Here is a 19,159-nt window from a genome sequence, read left to right as displayed (position 1 = left end):
GGGACACCTGCCTCAGGCTCCCTGTGCCGCTTCCTAGGTTCCTCTCGGCCGGGCGGGGAAGAGGGGTGCAGGACTGGGGTGGCCATTAGAGGCACACAGGGGGGACACGCGAGGCAAGGCACTCCTGCCCGTGAGGAAGTGCCCAGACGCACTCCCCAGCCGCAGCCTGCCCGGCTGTTCCAGAGAAAGAAGGTGCACGAGGTCACAGCAGGTGGTGTTTCCCCAATGGCTGTTGAATTTATTTGCTCAATCAATAATGGTCCTGGCAAAAATTAGTTCACCAACACTGAGACAGTTGTAACGAGACACTGATTTTAAAAACCCATGATACCGTTGAAGAAATCAGAGTTCACACCAACAGAAGAAACCTTCAGTATTGCCAGCAAATACAAAATGAACGTAAGATGTCGGACAGAACAGCAAGAAGGCGTTTATACATTTATATTTGACACCTGACCATATTTCAGTCACCATAATATCTTCTCTCCAGATTTAAAAAAATAGTATGCTGATTTCTATAACAAAGCTTTTTTTTCGTACAAAAATCAAATAATGGCCGACAAGTCACAACAGTGCAATAGGTAGAGGATAAAAAACCGCATCAGACAGGTGCTGGAAATAAATACTAACGAGGAGGAGGACAGGGCCTCGGGGTGCATGGGGTCTGTCTGCAGAGCTGCAGGCGGCCTCTCCGGGCCGGCGGGCGAGCAGCTGCCTCAGGAGCCTGGCCTCCCAGGAGCCTCCCGGCAGCCATCTGATCTGACGGGCCAGAAGCAAAAGGGGCGTCCCAGTTACCCCCAGGAGGCGTCTCTTCCTATTGCTCGATCCTGTCGTCGGGGGTCCCTCAGCGGGCTCACTGAGGGCAGGGACGACCTACCTTGGTGTAGGAGCATACATATGGCTTATTCAGGCAGAGACGGGTACATTCTAGCCCAAGCAAGCAATCCAGGTCACTGCTGACAGGAGGGTCTGTCACGTGGAAGGTTTCGGGTTTGAGAAACATTGGTGGGTGGATGCCTCGGGGCGAGGGGGCCGCCTCCGGCCGCCCCAGTGCAAAGGCCTCTGCTGATCACTGGCAGTGAGTAGCCGGAGCCCACGGGCAGGGCGGGCAGGCTCCGCGCAGCCTCCGCCTGCCACCGAGGCCACCTGGTGTCGGGCTGCGGACTGTGGTTCAGAACTGTGGGAAGGCTACCGTGGGCAAAGGGACCCGAGAGCCACCGGCCGGCCGGCACACGGGAGGCAGCTCCCCGAATGGTCTGCACCGAGGAGGTGTGAAAGGCACAAGCAGGAGCCCGGGCCGCAGCCACAGGCGGCGCAGAGACCTGGCTTGGTGTCCCCACCTTAATGAGATCCTGATTCTGCTGTGATAGAAAAGCAAAGAAACACGATTTTTTTGGTTTAAAAAGAAGCCACTCAAGGGTTAAAATAGTTATTTTAAGTTAAAGAAAATTAATTCCCCATAAGCTGACACTATCTGGAAAACGTCCGCTGCTCCGTCCCTGGGACCCTGAGCCTGACGAGCCAACGTGACGAGGAGTCTGAGGAGAGAAGGCGTCTTTACAGAAGGGACAGCGCCGGCCACACTGGACACTCTGGGCCACAGGCGCCTTCCAGCGCCACTGCCCGGGCACTCAGAGAGGCGTCTCCCGGCGGTCTCTGCTGGGCGACGGCTTTGCGGGCTCCTTAGCCGCCTTCGCCTCAGGCGCGCCGTCACGGGGCTCCTCGTCCTCGGGCTGCTCGGCCCTGGCGCGCTGTGTCTGGAGCAGGCGCAGCTGCACCCGCAGCTCGATGATGGCCTCGCGCTCCTCATGGACAGCCTGGTTCAGGTGGTTGTTCTTTATCTTGAGAGTGTCAGAGAGAGGAGGTCAGAGGGCGGCCAGCAGGGCAGCAGAAGGACTCCGCCCCACGCCAGCCCAGGACCTGACTCCAGGGCACGACCCCATCTTCAAAGCGTCACCCCAGCTGCAAAGCGTCATCATGCAGAAAGGACATGGTGGCCTGAATGAGCACCCTAGTGCTAGGAACAGAGGGACAGCCTAGCTTCCCAAAGCTTTAAGGACAAAAGAGAAGGGACATTAGCAATAGAGAGGGAGGAGTTAGGCAGGGTGGGAGCGGATCCCTCTATGACAGGGCTGTCCCTCCTGTGAACGGGGCCACTCGGCCTACAGAAAGCCACCGTCCACCCTGGATAGCAGCACCCACTCCGCAGAGTCGGGAGTGCTGGGCGGCAGCAGACCCACACTGCCCGCCCCCTTCCTCCTGGGTGTGCCCAGCTCCGGGCAGTGGGGCTGAGGGTGTCGGCCTTGTGAGGGTGGGCACGGCGGGCTCCCGCTGCACCTGGCTCAATCCTCCCTCCCACCCGAAGGGGAAGGCAGCGCCACTCGGCCCAGTGGAGAGGCCACCTGCCTGGAAGGGAGATGGCACTTGGGACCCACCTCTCACTCTCTGCAGCTCACCCCTGCCCCCACCCTAAGGACTCGCTTGGGATTTTGCTTCTGTGCTTCAGGACTGCAACATGCCCCATGACACGGAAGGGAAGCAGACTAAGGGCCCCCGCGAGGCCTTCCCAAGGCCTCCCCCTGCGGTGGTGACTATCCCAACTTTGGGCCTCCAGGGCAGCCGCTCGGCACTCTGCCCCGCGCTGCTGGAGGACTCTGCGGTCCTGTCTCGGCTCACACGTCATCGTAGACCACCACCTATCTGTACTGGGGACGGAACCCCAGGCCCATCATCCCCAGCTGCCCCCGGTCTGTTTCACTGTAACATGTGCCAAGACAGGGGCCTGCCCCGTGGCCGAGCAGCCCGGAACCTGCCACACTCCTGCCCGGCCTTCTTCTGTCCTCAGGCAGGCGTGGCACACTTGGCCCCAGCCACCGAGCGAGCCACTGAGGGGAGTGGAGCTGCTTCACTCGGGGAGGAGGGGAGGGCCTGAGCACCTGGCCTGCCGCCCGCTAACTGTGCCCTGGCCCCAGTTCGCGAGAGCCACAGCTCACCGCTGCTTTGTGGGCTGAAGGCCAGGGAAGCAGTCATCACTCGGCCCTCAGGGAGACCCGGGCCTGCTCCCTCCACTAGCCTGACTGTGCTGCTCCTGACTGGGAACAGAGACCATCTCCCTGCAAGGCAAGTGGCCTCTCCCCTGGGCCCAGAGTGGCAGATGTTAGCCCCATGGGAAGGCGGCCAGGTGCACTGGCCTCTGTGGGTGGGTCCAGGAGGCGCTCCATCACTGGGGTCACCAAACGCCACACCCGCCTGAGGACACCCTGCCAGCAGCCCAGGCCCACCAACTCTGGGGTGTGATGCCCCCTAAGATCCTCTGAGCCAGTGGCCCAGGAAAGCCCAGAGGCAGAGTGCACCCACAGCCTTCCGGAAACCCCCGCCCAGCCACCCGCATGCACCTCTAGCTCCTCGTTCTGCCTCTGCAAGTCCTCCAGGATGAGCTGCAGCTCCTCCTCATCCTCGCTCTCACTCTCGCTCTCCGAGGAGTACTCCTCTGTCTCGCTCCGGCCATGCTGCTGGCGACTGTGGGGAGAGGCCAGGGCGCTTTATGAGGCACGCTGCCCTGCCCCAGACCCAGGGGCACTTTACGGGGTGCATCTGTCCCACCCTCAGACCCAGGGGCACCTTACACGGGGTGTGACTGTCCCCCATCTCCTCAGACCCAGGGGCACTTTATGGGGTGCGTGTGTCCCCCACCTCCTCAGACCCAGGGGCACTTTATGGGGTGTGCCTGTGCCCCCCCCCCTCAGACTCAGGGGCACTTTACGGATACACCTGTCTTCCCCTCCTTAGACCCAGGGGCACTTTATGGGGTGCGCCTGTCACCCCCCCCATCAGACCCAGGGGCACTTTACAGGGTGCGCCTGTACCCTCCCTCCTCAGACCTGGGGGCACTTTACAGGGTGCAGCCTGTCCCCCCACCCCAGACCCAGGAGTACTTTACAAGATGCGCAAGTTCCCCACCCTCAGACCCAGAGGCACTTTTCGGGGTGCGCCTGTCCCCCGCTTCCTCAGACCCAGCCCCGCTCCTGAATCTGCAGGAGCCAGAGGCTGCTACTCAGGGGGGCCTGGGGGCAGGAGACACCGGGCAGCACCGAGCCCTGGGCACCCCTGCCCTACCTCTGGATCTCGGCGATCTCGGCTCTGAGGCGCTCGATCTCCTCCTTCTCGGCGGCGATCTGCCGGCGCAGGAACTGCTCCATGGCCAGGAGCTCTTCCTGCTCCGTCAGGATCTCGTTTTCCTAAAGGAAGAGCACTGTGAGCCCTCGCAGCTCCCAGCCTAGGGGACGTCACTGCTCTGAGGTCTCTTCAGCCCCGTTCTGTGTTGAGCCCAAGGTACAAAATGTGTGACCAGAAGAAGGAGTTCCTGGGCCGCACACAGAGCCTCTGGAAGGAAGGACTCTTCTCTTCCTGCTCCCCTGCAGCCAAGGCTGCAAGGCCGGACCCTGCAAGGCCAGGTGTGGTTGGCCCAATAGTGGCTTCCCAGGAGGCAGAGTCCCCGCAGGCCTTCTACCACCGCAGGGAAGGAGCCCCGAGAGCAGGCAGCTCAGAGGAGGAGAGGAGGGCACGGAAGGCGCCCTAGCAGGCCATGCTGTCCCCCCACCCTGTGAGGAGACGGTGAACTGTCTGCTTTGGCAGAATTTCCAGTTATAAAACAGCTTCGGGAAAAGAGAATGGAAAAATCACTCTCTGACCATGATCCAGAGAGTCCCACCTAGAGGAAAGCAGCAGTGCCCGTGAAACCCAGGGCGCCACAGACCCTGCCTGTGGGAGGAGCAGCTGGCTGTGGGCCTTCACCGCTCGCTCTTTCCTTCCCAGCAAACAGGAACCAGAGGAGTGAGCTGGGAGGAGTGAGCTGGGAGGAGTGAGCGGGGAGGAGTGAGCGGGGAGGAGTGAGCGGGGAGGAGTGAGCGGGGAGGAGTGAGCCAGGAGGAGTGAGGGGGAGGAGTGAGGGGGAGGAGGGAGGGGGAGGAGTGAGGGGGAGGAGGGAGGGGGAGGAGTGAGCGGGGAGGAGTGAGCCAGGAGGAGTGAGCGGGGAGGAGTGAGCCAGGAGGAGTGAACGGGAGGAAGCCCGGGTGCTCCTGCTTTGGCCAACCCACCGAGGCTGACTCATATAAGCTGAAGTGGTTTTAATAAGATTTAGTGATATTTATGTAGCCACTTTTTTTTTTTTAATATTTACTTGACCATTATGACTTTTAATTCATGGCATCTTTACCAGTAAACTGAAAAGGTCTATTAGCAGAACAAGTTGGGAGACAATAAGAATTTGTGATAAGCATTTGAATGAAACTAAACACTGTAAATATTGCATGTTATTTATAAATCAAAGAGAATATTTATTCTCAAACTCTCAAATGTGTATGAAGTTCTAGGCTGTAAGAGTTGATAGTTTTATATATGATTTTATAGGTTAAGTTATTTACGTATGAAGCAAAATAGGAAAATATATTGAGAAAGGATGATGTTTATAGAGGCCTTCTTAATGTGTCATATTTCTTAGATGTTTTTTGATGATACTGGGGATTGAACCCTGGTACATTCCACTAAATCACATCCCCAACCCAATTTATTATATAAATTATAATATAATTTATTTATTATATAAATAAAAAATATATATATTTATTTGAGACTGGGTCTGGTGGTATTGTTCAGGCTGGCCTTGAACTTGTGATCTTCTTGCTTCAGCCTCCCAGATAGCTGGGATTAGGTGTGTGTCACTGCTGCTGGCTTCAAATGTATTAGTATTTTTTTAATGCATACTCCAGTAATATTTAAGAAATAAAATGATACAATTCCAATGCTGTACATGTTACAATAACAAAAATAAAACCATATTGGTGGGGAAAAAAAAAAAAAAGAGTCAGGCTGAAAACCCTGGGGTGAAGACCTGGTCCAGGACTCTACTCCTGGGCAGTTATGTGCCCCCACTGGACCAGGCAAGGGCCAGAAACACCAAATCTGCAGGACCGGGACCCACACTGAGCTTCTCAAAAGCCACACAGACCAGGCAGGCAGAGCCTCGATGCCATTCCTTTCCGGTTGGATTCTGGAAACTTCCAGAACAGAGTACCTGACCTGAGAATTCAGAAAGACATGAGCTCAGGCCTGCTCTGTACCTGAACCAATGAAAGATAAAAACCTGCCTCTGACAACTGATTTCACCTGCACAGCAGACATGGGACCATCCACATGTTGTCAGCAACAGCCATCATTTAAAACTTAACCTTACACTTCATGGATCTCACATTTTTAGATTTTAGGAACACATTCTAAGATACTCAAGTCTGGTCTCAATAATGTGGAACAAATGCCACTAACATGTAGATACACCTCAGACTTGGGGTGGACTCAGGGGATTAAGCAGGACCTTTAGGTAGCACCCTGTAAGGAGAATCAGCACAAGGCCACCCCTCCTACAGCTGAACCTGCAGCACACACGAGGCAGTGCCAAAGCCACAGGCTCGGCCCTCAGACCCCTTCTGTGATTTTGGTGAAAAGAGCCGATAGTTGAGTTTCTTATACTGTAAGTTAAAACTGACGGTTCAGAGACTGACAAAATGGAGACAAAGAGTTAGCTTACCTGGGCAAGGAGAATGTTTATGACTTCTTCATTTTCATTCATTTCTTCTTTGGAAATGTCCTCCTTTGAGGCTATCTCTTGTGCAATCTTGGTTTCACACTCCTGTGGAGCAAGACAAGTGAGAGAACCCGTCAGTCTACAGGGAACACATCCTTAGCGAATCCACACCACCACAATCCAGGATCCTCCCTCTCACTTTATAGGACTGGAAGGAGTCATAGGAACAGGTGAACCACGTACATGGGCGGGCAGCTGCTAACAGGCCCGGAACAGGATACAGGGCCCAGTCGGCCTGCACTATGCAGACGCACCTTCCAGTGGGTGTGCCTTCCAGCTCTGGAACCCTTCTGCATACACAACCCTCTGTGGGGCTCTGAAGGGCTGCTAGCGTGTCCATTTTTAGTGTATGATTTAACTAGTTGTGACAACTACAAATTCAAATGACCATGATGACCACCATCCACAATGACCATCATCATGCTACGGAACAGTCCACCATCACAGAGCCCCGTGGTTGCGCCACCACCTGATGGCTCCCAGCAGCCACCCACCTCCTCCCACTACTATGTATGGTTCTTGCTTCTCAAGTCTCCTATAAACTAAACCTATCACTCATCTTTCTCTTGGTTTTTTTTTGGTACTAGGGATAGAACCCGGGGGGCTCTGAGCTATACCCCCAGCCCTCTGTAATTTTTCTGACAAGTCTCACTAAGGTACTGAGGCTGGCCTTGAACTTGTGACCCTCATGTCTCAGCCTTCAGTATCACTGGATCTCAGTGTGGGTACCACGCCCAGCTTCCTCTAGCTGCTTTATCACACACTGCTTTAAGATTTCTATTAGGCTTGCATCACAGCAGATGAGATGAGCTTCAGCCTCCTCATGAGGCCTGGGCAGAGGTCACTAGCTCCAATTCCAGGCTGATACACCAAGGGAAGAGTTTGACTATGAAAACTAGGCATGGGAATGGGAGAAAAGCTGGGGGCTGGAGAGGAGGAGGGGGCCCATCTGTGGCGGCTTTTATGGGCCTGTCCTCTGGGTTACTGTGAAGCACAGCAGTCGAGACGCCCTTAGGGCAGCACTCGGTCTTCCCACACAACCCCACAGTGCCCCTTCTGCTCTCTCAGCCTGACGAGCACCAGCTAGTGTTCTCGGGACCCGCCGCTGGGTCTCAGGATGGGCCTAAGATGGTACAGAAGTGGGGGTCGTCTAGTTCTGGTGCCACTGGGAAGCTCCAGTCCCAGCTGAACACTACAGGTGAGGCCAGAAAATCAGAGTCCAGCTGTGGACTCTTCCTAGAATTAGGTGACAGCGTCCCCCATCTCCAAGACCTTCTAGGCGGCCCTCATCATAACACTTTCCAAAGAGCCGACTCTTCCCCTGGGTTTCTGCTACCCCAGCAGGGCCTGAAGACAAGTCACCCACCTGCCTGCCGTCTGCAGAAGGCTCTATCCACAGTTTTACTTATTTTATTTTAGTATAAACATGACATGCCAAAATAATAAATCACTCACCTGTCTTTTAGCTTCTCTCAGTTTTCTTTTGAGGGCTGTCAAAATTCTTTGTACTTCCCATAATCTTTCTTCTTTAAATAAATCCTTTATCCCACCCTGCAGATCTCGATGTAAACAATTCAAAAGAAACTCCTAGAAAACAACAGTACATACCAAATAGTACTCCATGTCTCACGGCATAAAAATAATGTGCAGATTAGCTCCTTCTCCGTCCAGCGGTGGCATGAACAGTAGTGCTGCCTTCCAGGGGGCCTGCGAGTCCCGCCTGGCCCCCCTGAGTGGGGTTCCCCCTCACTGATGCAGCTCACTCACTCCCCGCGCCCTTCCCTCACACCATCAACTGATGAGTAATGTGGACTTGAAGAGATAAGGGAAGAGAAGGATTTGATAATGTGCATGCACAATAAGCAAATGCATAAATCGTCAAATATATGTAAATTTCCTTAAAAGTCCTGAATGTTTTTCTCATCTATATACCCAGAGCAGCCCTTGCATCAAGGTAGCACAGTGAAAAGCCAGGATTTGGCCTCACTCTGGTTGCACAGCCTAGCAGTCATGTGACATAAATTATTAACTTCCCTAAATTCAAGGGTGCTTATCAGTAAGATAAGAACTTCCAGGTGGCAATTTCAGCAACTCTGTCCATACAACAGAGGTTTCTTAGAGACAGTGACTGTCCTGGGCTGAGACTTCTCACATTATCTCACTGGGAACTCCTGACATCAGCCCCATATGAGTATCTATTTAAAAAATAAGACACCAGCGCCTCAGGAGGTTGGCGATTTACCTGAAATCAGTACATTAACAAGAAGCAGAACAGGAGTTCCCACCAGGTCTCCAGTTCTCAAGACCAAAGCTCTCCCACCGGAACATGCTGACCTATGTGGCACCCAACGCCAGCTGGAGAGGCCTGGCTTCCCACACAGGGGGACAAGTGTGAGGGCACACACTTGGAAGTACAGGAAGCAGAGACTGTCCTGGCTCCACCATGCTGGGCCACGGAGTGGCAGGCGTGGTGCAGCGTGAGGCACGCACCTGTCTCCGGATCTCCTCCTTGATACCCGCCTGGGTCTCTGGCAGCGTGGGCATGGTGGCCATGTTCGACCACCGCAGAGGTCTCGTCACTTGCTTTAGTACCACGTTTCCAAAGAGCTCTTGCACGTGTGTGAAGAGCACATACAGCACACGATTGCTGATCTGGGGATGAGATTGCAAGGAGATAGTTAAAACTGTCATTTTGTTTCATTTGCATCTCCAGGTCGTTCAACCTTTAACCCTAGACACAGAAGTACAAGGCAGGCTGTGCTCATCAGTGGCCAATTTAAGAAGAAAATCACAAAATCTGAGTTAAATCATATGCTCAAACACCATGAGGATGGAAGCGAAAAATAGGCCAGAAAAGGGACACAAAGCTGACGACTCTGTTATTGTTTTTGATGACTATGATATTAGCTGATTTAAAAAACAGATGCTCTTCATTTCCAACATGTAGAGACACCACGTCCACCCCATACCAGCAGCTCCTCCCGTGGACCAGGCAAATGCTAAAGCACCCACGGGGTAGGGCTGGCCGGGACCCAGCGTGGCTCTAGAGCAGGGCCTCCAGGTACACCTGCATGGCCAGCGTTCAAAGGTGGCGGCCACCCTGCACTGAGGACAGGACGGGGCCAGCTGAACTGCTGTGAGAAGCTCTTTCCCACACTTACTCCTACAACTCACTGGAATCTGCAGCAACAAGGGTCCACAGCAGGGTAACATTAAGTAACAATGTAACATTCACCAAATGCTAAACTCCCAACTAGTAGAAATGATCATTATATTTTGAGAAACTTGAAAATATTTTTCTCCCAAAATATAATAAATATCTGGGCACAGTGGCACACGCCTGTCATCCCAGCAGCTCAGGAGGCTGAGGCAGGAGGATCACGAGTTCAAAGCCAGCCTCAGCAAAAGCATGGCACTAAGCAACTCAGTGAGACACTGTCGGTAAATAAAATACAAAATAGGGCTGGGGATGTGGCTCAGTGGTCAAGTGCTCAAGTCCAATCCCTGGTACCAAAAAAAGAAAGAAAAAAAAAAAATATATATATATATATATAAAATCAACATGCAGTAAAAGAATCTTTAGTGAAATAAAACATACTCTTATAACAGTGATAATGATTTATGGTCAGTGGCCTGTATGCTTGCCAAAAAGAGGACTGAAAATAAAAATTCACCACTATTTCCTGAGTAAAATATCAGTACAGGGCTGGGGCTGGGGCTGGGGCTGGGGCGGAGGCTCAGTGGTAGAGCGCTCGAGTCGCACATGTGAGGCGCTGGGTTCAATCCTCAGCACCACATAAAAATAAATAAATAAAATAAAGGTATTAAAAAATAATAAAATAGATATTTTAAAAAGTATATCAGTAACTTGAGAGGAGAACATACCCTGACGCAGGCTCACCTGAGCAGCAGTAAAGGCAAGCCAATCACAGGTACAGAAAGACACCAATGGACACACCACCCCTGATGCCCTGTGGTGCCTTCTCACGCTACAAGCCTACAGATAGGTCTCTCTGGGACCCACTTTTACAAGCGAAAGCCTGGTTAAATCAAATGAACGTTCGGTCCTCTGTGCCTGAGTTTGATGTGTACGTGATATAATTAGGCAATGATGCTATTTGATGAAACAGCAGAAACCTTTACAAGTTTATAGATGAAGTCTGTGACTGCAGGCACATGGGCTCTATCTACTCCAATAACAGATCACTGTCACCAAGAACTGCTTTATAACTCCACAAAGACTGTATGACATTCAAATTTCACAGCTACAAGCAAAAGGGCAAACATATTGATCATCTTTCATCTGTTACAACATCCACATTATGAAAGAAGACGCAGTCAAGCCAACCCATCCTCCACCACCTCAGGCTCCCAGCTTCACGTGCATCTGAAACAGCAAACATGCCCCAACTCCCAGGGCCGCTGGCCACGGGTACCTGCACAGTGGGGCTGAGCACGATGGAGATGTTCTGTATGTTCATCTTCGTTTCCAGTTCCTTGGCAATGACGTGGTCCATGTGCACAATGAGCCAGGAAATGAGAAGGTAGTTACATTCCGGCAGTTCCTGGAGCAAGCGCTGGAACTCCTGCACTTTCTCGCTCTCTGTGGCCCTCCCGCAGGCCTCTTCGAATCGGGGCATCAGCTCTTTGGTAAGCAAATTCTCTGGCAGGTCTCGCAGGTACTGCTTCAGCAAGCTGGCGACAGTGTTGGGCTCGTATTCTTCCAAATTTGGAGACTCCTCTCGGTCATAGGCTGCTTTTAGTTCATCCACCTTTGATTTAATTCCTTAAACCATTCAAATTCAGAAGAAAGAATACTGAGGGAAAAAAATCAAACACACAGGCTTTCTTCTCTAGGACATCCCACCCCCACCTTGCTGGGCAGATCAAGAGCAGCCACTGGCCACTAGCAGAACTCTTGACATGAACAACATACCTGCCCGAGGACCACACAGTTCCCCTGTGGACACAATCGCAAGAAAGACTGCACTTCAGCCAGGTGCTGACACCTGGAACCCAGTTACTGGAAGCTGAGGCATGGGGGTCATGACTTTGAGGCCAGTCTCAGCAACTGGGCCAGACCTTGTGTTGAAAAAATAAAAAGCACTGAAGATGTAGTCCAATGGCTGAGTGCCCCTAGGTTCAATTCCTAGCATTAAACTAATTAAATAGAAGATTACCCTTCAAGGGTGAACTTAATCACAACCTAAGTGATAACTGAAAATTTTAACATTCAGAGCAACTGCAAATATGTTAAGTAAATATGCTAACGGATTCAAGAAGAAAAAGAAATTTTGGAAGAATTAAACTACAACCCAAGTGTAAGTCTTACCCTCACAGCCAAATGTTTTCTCTTCAGTCATAAGACTGAAACATAAAATGTAACTTTGTTTACCTAAATGTCCAATAGTTGTAGGTAGGCTTACTCTTTTAAAAGTAAAAATTTTACTATTAAGTTTAACTGTTATCTCTTTGAAAACTATTCTCTATTAAGTAATCCCCTAATTCCTGTACAGTTTCTACTTTAAAGCATAAATGCTTTTTCTTTTTGTTTTGGGGTGGGTGCGGGTGTATCAAGGATTGAACTCAGGGGCACTTGCCTACTGAGCCACATCGCCAGCCCTATTTTGTATTTTATTTAGAGACAGGGTCTCACTGAGATGCTTCTTTGCTGAGGCTGGCTTTGAACTTACAATCCTCAGCCTCCCGAGCCACTGGGATTACAGGTGTGTGCCACTGTGTTCAGTTTAAAGTGTAAATTCTTAAGTATCCCCGCTTCCTACATTTTTGCAGTACCAGTGAACCTGGAGACACTTTTCTACTAGCTACACTTTTCTACTAGTGTTTATATAACCTAAACAGAGCTGGAACTCAAAATAAAATGAACTTTGGGCTTCTAAAAATCAAATCATTTGCTTTTCTTATTGAACAGAAAGAAACTACGTAAACTAAATATTTTTCAAACATTATATCAGCTTTTCAGTCTTTATGAAATCCACCTGTACTGTGACATGATCCAGTAACAACACTGATCCCAAAGAGCACAAAGTAGGTTTGTGCTGTTTTTTTTTTTTGTTTGTTTATTTGTTTGTTTTTTAGTTTTGATGGATCTTTATTTTTTATTTTTAAATGGTGCTGAGAATTGAATCCAGTGCCTCACATATACTAAGCAAGTGTTCTACCACTGAGCCACAACCCCAGCCCCAGTTTGTGCTGTTTTTTTGTTGTGCTGTTCTAGTTAGTTATACATATTGTGCTGTTTTCAATACTTAAATTTTAGGCCAATGGTTCAAACGAGCCATCTAATCTGAAAGCATCTATAACCCACAAAGTGCTTGCATTTATGCTCTGGCACTTCTTAACTTTTGTAAAAACTTTTAATGGCATTAAAATAAATCTGTAACTTATCCAGAATCACAATGGCACCATATATAAAAATAGCAATGTGGATCTTATTTTTGCATAATCTTTGAGACAAAAAGTTAGAAAATAACTCCTATTTTCTTACTTTGATGACAATATGAGTAAAACAGGATGAGCAACTGTGAGTTCTGTCAAAGACCTCCTCTCTCCTCTTATATGATATGTATGTGTATATATAAAACCCCCAAAAGTACTGACCCCGCAAACCACCTAGGTACCCTTAGAAAGGAAGACCTCCCTGTTCTGGATAGGCAGAGTCCATACTGTTAAAATGACCATACTACCAAATGTGCTGTAAGATTCAAAGCAACCCCCCGTCAAATACCAAGACAGTCCAGCTCACAGGCACAGGAAGGACTTTCTCGATAGAACCCCTAAATCTCAGGAAATGATGCTGAGAACTAATAAATGAGATACCATCAAGTTAAAAAGCTCCTGCACAACAACAACAACAAAACAATTAGCAATGTGAAGAGAGAACCTACAGAATGAGAGAAAATCTTTGCTAGCTGCTCTTCTGACAAAGGATTAAAATCTAGAATATATACAGAGCCCAAAAAAACATCACTTCAAAAATTATAACTTAATTAATAAATGGGCAAATGAAGCAGACACAACTCAAGAAAAAGAAATACAAATGGCCAACAAAAAGAGTTTAAAAATGTACCACATTATTAGCAATCAGGGAAATGCAAATCAAAACTACACCAACATTTCATCTCACTCTAGTCAGAATGGCAACTGTCAAGAATACAGACAATAATAAATGCTGTGGAGAAACAGGAACACTCCACACGGCTGGTGGACTATACACTAGGACAACTACCATGGAAATCCTCAGTAGACCAGGCATGAACCACCACAGGACCTAGCTATGCCACTCCTTAGTATTTATGCTGAAGAAATAAAATCATCCTTTCTTTTGGTACCAGAGATTGAACTCAGGGGCACTCAATGAGCCATATCTCCAGCCTTAGTTTGTATTTTTATTTAGAGACAGGGTCTCACTGAGTTGCTTGGCACCTTGCTATTGCTGAGGCTGGTCTGAACTCATGATCCTCCTGCCTCAGCCTCCCAAGCTGCTGGGGTTACAGGTGTGTGCCACCATGCCCAGCTAAAGTCACCTTACTATAGAGATACATGCACACCCATATTCACAGCAGCCTAGTTCACAAACAGCTCAACTATGGAACCAGTCTATATGTCTGTCAATGGATGAATGGATAAAGAAAATGTGGTATATATACACAATGGAGTTTTATTTACATAAAGAAAAATGACCACACACCCCACCATCAGGTACGAGCATAATGCACCAATAAAAATACGGGCAAAATGTTTTCCCTTTAAAAACTGGACATTCAAATAAAGAGTACCTAGGAGAGAAAGATTACACAGATACAGTAAAATGTAGATGAGTAAATTAAAAACATAAAATTGCTTCAATTGTCTTTCACATTGGTTTTAAAGTTGGGAATGATATATGAGTGAGGACCAAAAAATCCCCAGCAAAAATTATTAATGGCATTGAAAAAGGAAAGTCTCTAGCACCCACCACACCACAGCAGGCTGTGCTGACGGTACTGTCCAGGTGAGCGCTCGGCCCAGGAGGAGACCAGGGAGACAGCTCAGTTTGAATACTTTCAGAAGAGAGATAATCTGCCACTCTGACTCCCCAGGAGAACGCGCACATCAAAAACAGGTCAGAGAAAAAAAAGAGTCCTTTGAACAAATCCCAGAAACTCTTCAGAGAAACTTTCACCTAATACCAAAATTTTTCATGCCTATCAAGGTGATATAAGGAAAGCAGCTTGTATTATTACTGCTTAAATCTTTAAAAACACAATTCATCATACATTATTCTTGGGGTTTTTAAAATTTTTTCTTTAGTTATACATGCACACAAGATCTTTGTTTTTTTTTTTATTTTTATGTGTTGTTGAGGCTCAAAACCCAGTGCCTCACATATGCAAGGCAAGCACTCTGCCACTGAGCCCCAGCCTCAGCCCCATACACTATTCTTTAAAAAATCAAAATTGCAAAAAAAAAAAAAAAATCAAAATTGCAAATATGTTTAAGTGTTAATTCTAGATAATATTAAGGAAGTATCATTCAAATTCATTTCTTGATTGACTTTGTTTTCTATAAAATAGTAGCTCAACTACTCTTTTAAAATTTTTTTTTTTTTTTAGTTGTAGATGAACACAATACCCTTATTTTATTTATTTTATTTTTGTGTGGTGCTGAGGATGGAACCTGCCCCAAGTACCCTACCACTGAGCTACAGCTGCAGCCCCATAGACCAACTACTCTTAACGTGTTAAATATTCAAGGACAAGTTATCTATTAGATTGTGTAAAGATTTTCCTAAGTATCAAAAATATCTGCCCCTTCTCAACAAACTTCAGTATTAAATCTACCTGCTGCAAACGTGTCAGAACCCAGTAAGTGGAAAGCTTCTTAAGCTCTGCAGATGTCCCCAGTGCACATGACTTAACTCACAAAAACATCTGACCAACAACTGATTTCATAAAATAACTCTCTGAACAGAAGTGGGTAATGCTGGAGGTGAGTCATGGAGCTGAGGGACACAGATGCCTCCAGCTCAGAACCTCACTCAGAGCAGCATGGTGTCTATTTTGGAAGAAAGCAACCTGTTTACTTTTAAATAAGATACCATTTGCTTGATTTTAGACACCAAATATAAAATAAATTTGTGCCAACTATGAAACAAGTTTTCATACACACTGGATGTAGATAAATGGAAAACCCTCTTCAGTGATCCACGTACTAGCTGCAGGGGGCTAGCGGCAGCATTTGCACCTGGGGCCTAAGCATTCAGTCAAGCTCAGAAGCTATAGTGCAAGGCTGTCAGAGCTTCCTTCACTGCCCACCACCTCACTGCAGGCCCTCCCACCACTGAGCTTCACGCAGCCCAGAGGGCAGAAGGGAGAGCAAGCGGGCTCTGAGCACAGCCCTGCTGGACGATGCTCCCCAAATGCTTCCCTCCATCCTGTCCCTGCTGCTGTGAGCTATGAACAACTCAGGTGCAAATGCTTACAAAAACAGACTGTCAGACAAAGAGGTGGTGGCGGCTGCAACTGCAAGGGCCAGGGAGACGCTCGGGCTGCGGCCCAGGCCACAGCGCTCCCTACAGGCTGGAGACAGCAGCTCAGGTCCACAGCCCAGCAGCGAGGCGCACCCCATACCTGACACTCTGTAGATGCCCTCGCACTTCATGCCATGCTTCTCCACGTGGTCCACACACTCGCGGAACACGGCCGGCAGGCGGACGCCATCGCACATCATGGTCCTCTCCACGGCAGCAGCCAGAGGGATCCCAAAGACAGGCCTGAGGCTGGGTGTGTCCACCTGAGGCACCTCCGGCTCCTGGATGGGCTTCTTCTTTTTCTTCTTTTCCTTCCACTGTTTGACAACGTCAGCTGCCGTCAAGTCCTTTGACTTCTTCTCCTTATGCTTTTCTTCTTTGTGCTTTTCTTCTTTATGCTTTTCTTCTTTGGGTTTCTCTTTTATTTTAAAATCCTTCTCCTTCTTTTTAGAAAAGCTGGGCTTCTTGAAAACATGGATTCCCTTAGACCTCTTCATTTTGGAAGGGCTTTCGGCTTCATCTCCAGAACTATCTTCCTGAAAGGCAGCATAGCCTTCAGCTGCCAAAGAAACGCAAGGAGTGTGAGTTACGCATGTGCTCAGTGTCAAAGTGGCCATCTGCTTTCTGAAAAGAGCACAGCTGCAGAGGTGCCCGGGCGCCAGCTCTCTGGCTTTCCTCCTCAGCCCTGCAAATGCAGGCTTTGTGCTCAGCTAGCTGCAAGGGATGGCAGTGCCCCTGCCAGCCACACGAGGGCAATAGGCAGAGCACAGGCCTTGGCCCTACAGTGCAGGCGTGTGAGTGGGGTGCTGGAGGTCCACACTGAGGACAAACACGATGGGCCCTGCAGCAGAGTGTCCTCTCTCCCGGTGACCCTGCCCTCCACCCAGGCTCCTCAGCTGGGCTTTCAATGCAGTCTCAAGGCACCACAGAAACCGCTGTGATGGTTCCTGACAGGCTTGGCTCTCCTGTCACCAGCTACTGGGCTCTTTCTGCTGACTGGGGCAGGGACCACAGCCACCTCTTGGGAGGACTGCTCCAAGAGGTTCTCCCCCTCTTGGATGGTGGCCAATGTGTCACCCCTTTGCTGGCAGAGTAGCTCTGCTCTCTCACAGTGACCTAGAGCCCCATGGCCTTAATACCAGGTCACAATTAGCTTTTGTGTTTTGACTGTTTTTGAGACAGGGCCTGCTCTGCTGCTAGGCTAGCCCCAAACTCCTTGGCTTAGTGACGTTGCACCTCAGCCTCACAGCCCGTGGCTTCTGTTTTTAATGTCTCTAACTCTCCCATTCCTTTTCTTAGCTAGCTATAAGCTACTTTATAATAAAATCAAAGGTATTTCATAAGCTACCATCTAACTAAAATACCATGAATCCTACACTAACCAGCAAAAATCTTAAGGACAAAATACCATGACGTAAAGCAAGAAGAATTGTCACGCACTGCTGTCGGGAATGTGAACTGGTTTGACCACCTGGAAAGCTGTTCTGCGGGATCTCCTGGAGCTGCGAGACTCAGGGCCTAGAGTGTGCATTTCCACGCCCAGGCACACACAGCAGAAATGCATAAACCCGCTCACCAAAAGACAGGCATGAGGGGCTGGGGCTAGGGCTCAGTGGCAGAGCGCTTACCTAGCATGCATGAGGCACTGGGTTCCATCCTCAGCACCACATACAAATAAACAAATAAAATAAAGGCATTCCGTCCATCTACAACATCAATAAATAAATAATAAGGGGAAAAAAGGTAGGACTGCAGGGAAGTGCTCCTCACAACAGTTGAAAAATGAAAGTAGCTAATGATAATGCAGCAAAGCGAGTACATCCATCCTAGTGTGTGAACACAGTGAAACACTGTCGGGCCATAGAGGTGCACAGTCACTGCTGGGAGCAAGGAATAGGACTGGGCGGAAGAGACAGCCGAAGAGGGGGCAGGCCCCCACCGAGCCAGGTGTGACATCAGCCGGTTGTCTCTTGAGGCCCTGGGGCTAGGAGCTGACCTGCTCCCCAGTCTGCAGCGCTGAGCCGTGCGCTATGCCCGCTCCACAGGACAACCAACACCATGAGATCCAAAATAAATACTGAACTTAAACCAACTCACCTCACCTGCCTTTAAAACACCCAAGAGGGCTGCATCCTCCCAGTGAATGGGAGCCTCAGAAGGTTGTGGCACTGGCCTATGACAAGGAGTAACTACCTTTTTCAGTTCCAACCAAAGTGTGCCCCAAATGCCCACAAAAACTACTGGGAACGCAAGGCTCTCTCAGCCAAAATTCCAGTGTCTATTTTTTTAAAATATTTTTTTAGTTATACATGGACACAATATCTTTGTTTATTTATTTTTATGCGGTGCTGAGGATTGAACCCAGTGCCTCACATGTGTGAGACAAGCGCTCTGCCACTGAGCCACAATCCAGCCCTCTTTTTATATATTTTAAAAGATGTCCTCTGGAAAACTTTTACCGTATTTGGAAATTTGGTAATTTGTGTGTCAAATTAAGACCCCAAAATACAACTTTAATAGGTGAAAACCGAGACCCTGAAAGCAAGAACGTGGGCCACGCCAGCCTGACTGTGGGCAGAGGGCACTCACTCCTCTTCTCCTTCTTCTTGAACTTTCCTTTCTTCTTGCCATGGTCCTTCTCATCCTCCGACGCCGCATCGGCAGGCTCGTGCAGGGCGTCATGGGGGGGCGAGGGCTCGCCCGTGCGGTACAGTCCAGGGAATTTTGTGGGGCTGATCTCCTCGGAGCTGGGCGTCCGGGTCAGCCCGCTGCCATGCTCGGCCCTGCGGTGCTCGCTGGGGCTGCTGGTGGGGGGCAGGAAGCACTCGGTCATGCTGAGACCAGACAGGGAGATGGCTTCTCCTCACCTGCCCATCACACCTGTGCAGAGAACAGAGGCATCAGTCTGACCATCCACCAGCCAAGGAGCGCAAGATCGCCCCCAGCAGCACACCATCAGTCTTCGCCGACAACCAAAAGCAGTTCCC

At 49.4% G+C, this 19,159-nt stretch overlaps 1 protein-coding gene across 4 annotated transcripts in view; it reads right to left on the bottom strand.

The window, feature by feature from the left end:
* Positions 1–212: 212 nt before the first annotated feature.
* RALBP1 (ralA binding protein 1) overlaps positions 213–19,159 on the bottom strand; it is a 37,902-nt gene continuing 18,955 nt past the window's right edge. For 3 of the 4 annotated variants that reach the window (XM_081262705.1, XM_081262703.1, XM_081262704.1), the window contains exons 2-10: positions 18,762–19,052; positions 16,273–16,731; positions 11,077–11,426; positions 9,131–9,292; positions 8,096–8,227; positions 6,584–6,685; positions 4,117–4,238; positions 3,396–3,519; positions 213–1,841 (exon numbers count right to left, since the gene is read on the bottom strand). In XM_081262705.1, the coding sequence (XP_081118831.1) occupies positions 1,632–1,841; positions 3,396–3,519; positions 4,117–4,238; positions 6,584–6,685; positions 8,096–8,227; positions 9,131–9,292; positions 11,077–11,426; positions 16,273–16,731; positions 18,762–19,005 (1,905 nt within the window). In that variant the 5' untranslated portion in view covers positions 19,006–19,052 and the 3' untranslated portion in view covers positions 213–1,631. Of the gene's footprint in view, positions 1,842–1,875; positions 2,051–3,395; positions 3,520–4,116; positions 4,239–6,583; positions 6,686–8,095; positions 8,228–9,130; positions 9,293–11,076; positions 11,427–16,272; positions 16,732–18,761; positions 19,053–19,159 lie in introns of those variants that run through there. The other variant, XM_081262706.1, reaches the window with a different exon arrangement.

This window comes from Spermophilus citellus (assembly GCF_964194105.1).
Source record: "Spermophilus citellus genome assembly, chromosome: 12".
In the NCBI taxonomy this organism is placed as follows: domain Eukaryota; kingdom Metazoa; phylum Chordata; class Mammalia; order Rodentia; family Sciuridae; genus Spermophilus; species Spermophilus citellus.
The sequence above is the reverse complement of the archived record's forward strand: the minus strand, read 5'-3'. Positions and strand labels throughout refer to the sequence as shown.